This window comes from Teleopsis dalmanni, chromosome 1 (assembly GCF_002237135.1).
Source record: "Teleopsis dalmanni isolate 2A chromosome 1, ASM223713v2, whole genome shotgun sequence".
In the NCBI taxonomy this organism is placed as follows: domain Eukaryota; kingdom Metazoa; phylum Arthropoda; class Insecta; order Diptera; family Diopsidae; genus Teleopsis; species Teleopsis dalmanni.
The window spans coordinates 165,694,749-165,698,437 of NC_051846.1; the positions used below are offsets into that span (position 1 = coordinate 165,694,749).

A 3,689-nucleotide genomic window follows, 5' to 3' on the forward strand; every position below is an offset into this window, starting at 1 on the left:
TTCCAAAAAATGCTAAATTTTTATTCTTTACATTATTTTTGGGTTGCTTTATTTTTTTCATAAATGAGCGCTAGTATAAATAAAATCATTTGTTTGTAATTTAACAATTATACAACTCCATTCATCGAGTTTTAGATAATTTACTTTAAATAAATATTAATTGATATTTAGGCCGTCTGAGAGTTCGGTTAAATTGAGGTAATATAAATTGAAATTTCCTATGGATTTTTTGCACTGCACTTATGTAAATATTTATTTATTTTATTATTGTACTTATTTATTATTATTGCTTAAAAGTTTTCAAATTTATTTATTTATATATTAAACATCTTATAAAATTTTCACAATTATAACACCTAATTTACCTCATTTTTATCTAATTTACCCTATAATATTCGCTGTCATAACGACATAATTTACTATTTCCGTCAATTTAGTATCAATTTGGTCGAACTCGCACAAGGCCTTAATAACATTTTGGTAAATCTGTGTTGCCAAAAATATATAGATTTCTTACAACAAACTTTATTGTTTAGATTGCTATTGTACAGCCCAATAATTGAACATCATCTTGAATTATCTTCTTGCAGTTTTGCAGTGTCGACCTCAGTTAAGTAACCTTTAAGGTTTCCGATATTGGGTATTAAAGATTAACATAATTTCATTTTTATGACATTAAGAGAATTTGACTGTCTGAACATAGTATAATTATTGTATATAATAATTGTATTGTGTGAATCTGAGACTTAAGAAGGTAAGTTTGTGGCGCCATCTGCATTTCATGCTTTAGCATATTTGAAAAAGGTGTGGCAGCATTAAAATTAAAATCATACGGAATTTGAGAAAATAATCAGCTGATTGGTTCTTGTAAACATTTATATCAACATTTTTGGTTTATAAAGTTTTTATAAAATTGCTCCGTTTAAAGATAAGAACGAAATTTAAATATATTGTTACTTTAACCGTTTATGAATCATTATGTGTGGAAAAATGGTATGTATTTTGTCATTTAAAATGATAAATACTTATAAAACATTTAAAATTTCTGAATTGTGAAAAAAAAAATTTGATAAAGTTGTGTCCCAGAATTAAAAATTTGTGTTAAATTAAGATTAGTGATGAATTAATTTAAAACAATGTTGTATCGCTACGATAATAGAAGTAGTAGCTATAAAATATATTTATATCAATAGCGTGTCATAAAAGTTTTTATTTAATCTATAATTCGTTTTATATTTTTTCAAATAAGTATTAATGCTGCTATAAATTAAATAAACAATTTTTTATATATCTTTAAACTTTAAATAATACCAACTGTATTAAATATACGCTAATTGTAAAATTTGCTATTTAAAGTTAGAAATAGCTGATCCAGTACATGGTCAAATTCTGCTTCCATATGACATCGTCCAAATCATTAATACTCCTCAATTCCAACGTTTAAAAAATATCAAACAATTGGGTGTGATGTTTGTAAATAAACCAGAAGCAGTGCATACAAGATACGATCATTGTATTGGGTAAGTAAATATGATTTCTTTACACTATTCCAGTGATAAAATATATTTTTATAGGACGTATTGGGCTAGTAAGAGAATGCTGAATAAACTAGAAATAAATAGTAAATGGATTACAAAAGACAAGGATTGGCCAGTATATCGGTTGTCCGTAGAGGTTAAAAATTTTTCTAGTAATTTTATATAAACACTTATATTATTATAACTTATAATTCATTTAAAATTAATAAGTTTTGATTGTAGATTGCTGGATTATTACATGATATAGGCCACGGACCATTTTCGCATGCTTGGGAAACTGTTGTTGAAAATTATAATGTATGTGTCTATGTACTATAAATATATTTAAAATTTTCTTAATATTTTTTCTTAATACACATTAAAATCTAGCATGAGTGGAACGCTATACCATGCGTTAACGCAATTTTTCGGCAACTGGATAGCAGTATTTTTAATAATTTACGAGCAAACCGCAATTTCGGTATTGAACTCATAAAGGCACTTATAGTTGGGGAACCAAACCTACTTTCAACTCCAATGCCAGAGCAATATCTTTTTGTGTTCGAGGTTTGTGTAAATTAACTGTATTTAGAAGGATAACATTTTTGTTAGCATCCCAGCGCTATTCTACTCTATTTATAATCTTATTATTATTATATTACGTTTAAAATTTTAGATTGTTAATAATAAGCAGTGCAGTTTGGATGTGGATAAATGGGATTATCTTAATCGTGATCATCATTGTTTAAAAGACTTTTGCAATCCCGATATGAATTTTATAGATGTTTTTCTAAGTAATTAAAGTTCTTATTTGTAGTAATTTTGCTTATTTGTACCTTACTTTCTTAATATTACTTTTGCAGATGCAGCTGTTACAGATGATGGTAAACATATACAATATCGTTATGAAGATTATGATAAAATATATAAATTATTTACGGCACGCTTTGAATTTCATCTTAAGGCTTATCGTATGCAAAAAAATCTTGCATGTGATTATGTACTGCGAAAAATAATAATGGATAATAATTTTAAAATTGACAAAAAAGACATTACAGAAATTACTGCAAGGGATATGGATTTATTTTTAAAATTTACTGATGATTGTGTTTTTGACTTGATAAAAGATACAGTTGATTTTAATTGTTTTAAATATCCTAAACAGATAGAGTTAGTTGATTCGGTTAGTGGTTTTTGAATGTAATAAATAGAATTTAAATAATTTAAATTTTTTGTAACCAATAGTCACAACCATATGATTTCATTCTCAATAATGCATTTAAGGGACCAGGCGAAGAAATGCCTCCAGATACTCAATTTCATTTCTATGGTGATATTTCGTAAGTTAATGATCTTTAAATAACTTTTTTTATTTTAAAAATTTGATATACATTTTTTAGGAAAAAAGCATCTATTAAACGAGACACTAAAGGCGTAAATGAAATGCTTTACTTTAAGTTTGATAAATCAATTTTGTAACTGGTTCTCTACACAACAAAAAAAAGACGTTTTGTAATACATACAGTTCTTTAAGAAAAAGTCTATAGTGTTTCAAATCTGATTAATAAAATAGAAACATTTTTTTATGTTTTTGTTTATAAATTTTAAACAAATAAAAGTCAACCAATTTATAAAAAGCATTTGGATTAAAAATAATATGTAAAAGACATTTTCTTGATCAACTGTTAATTGATAATGAATTAAAAGCAGTGCTTTTTAAGTTAAATCCTGTATTTCCTTATATATATTTAATATTATAAAATGTTTTTTATATTATTTAATTAGTTAGTTGAAATAACTTTGTGTTCAGTTTCAAACAAATTTAGTTAAGGTTCCTAAAACATTTTTAATTTTTTATAGTATTTCTAAGTATAACAAATATATATTTACTTTATTTTTATAATAATGGAGTAAAAATAATTACTCTATTAATTCAAATTTATATACAATGTTTAAATAATAATTAAAAGAAGCGTTTAAAGCCTTTATTTAGATTAATTCTGTGCATAAGTTTAATAATTTAATTAACATTACGCATATTATAGTGACAAAGCATTGCATCGAAAAGTTTAAAATTCATTTTTTATAAATATATTCATACTTATATTAATAATATATATAATAGAAATATATATAAAATATATTTACAGAAATATATATATATTTTATTTT

General features: G+C 24.4%; 1 protein-coding gene across 1 annotated transcript; it reads left to right on the top strand.

The window, feature by feature from the left end:
- The first annotated feature begins 888 nt into the window (after window positions 1-888).
- LOC119669462 (deoxynucleoside triphosphate triphosphohydrolase SAMHD1-like) lies at window positions 889-3,075 on the top strand. Its single transcript, XM_038079362.1, has 9 exons — window positions 889-993; window positions 1,357-1,520; window positions 1,575-1,674; window positions 1,761-1,835; window positions 1,908-2,084; window positions 2,194-2,311; window positions 2,381-2,700; window positions 2,763-2,857; window positions 2,918-3,075. The coding sequence occupies exons 1-9, from the start codon at window positions 979-981 to the stop codon at window positions 2,994-2,996; spliced, it is 1,143 nt and encodes a 380-aa protein (XP_037935290.1). The 5' UTR covers window positions 889-978; the 3' UTR covers window positions 2,997-3,075.
- Window positions 3,076-3,689: the final 614 nt, after the last annotated feature.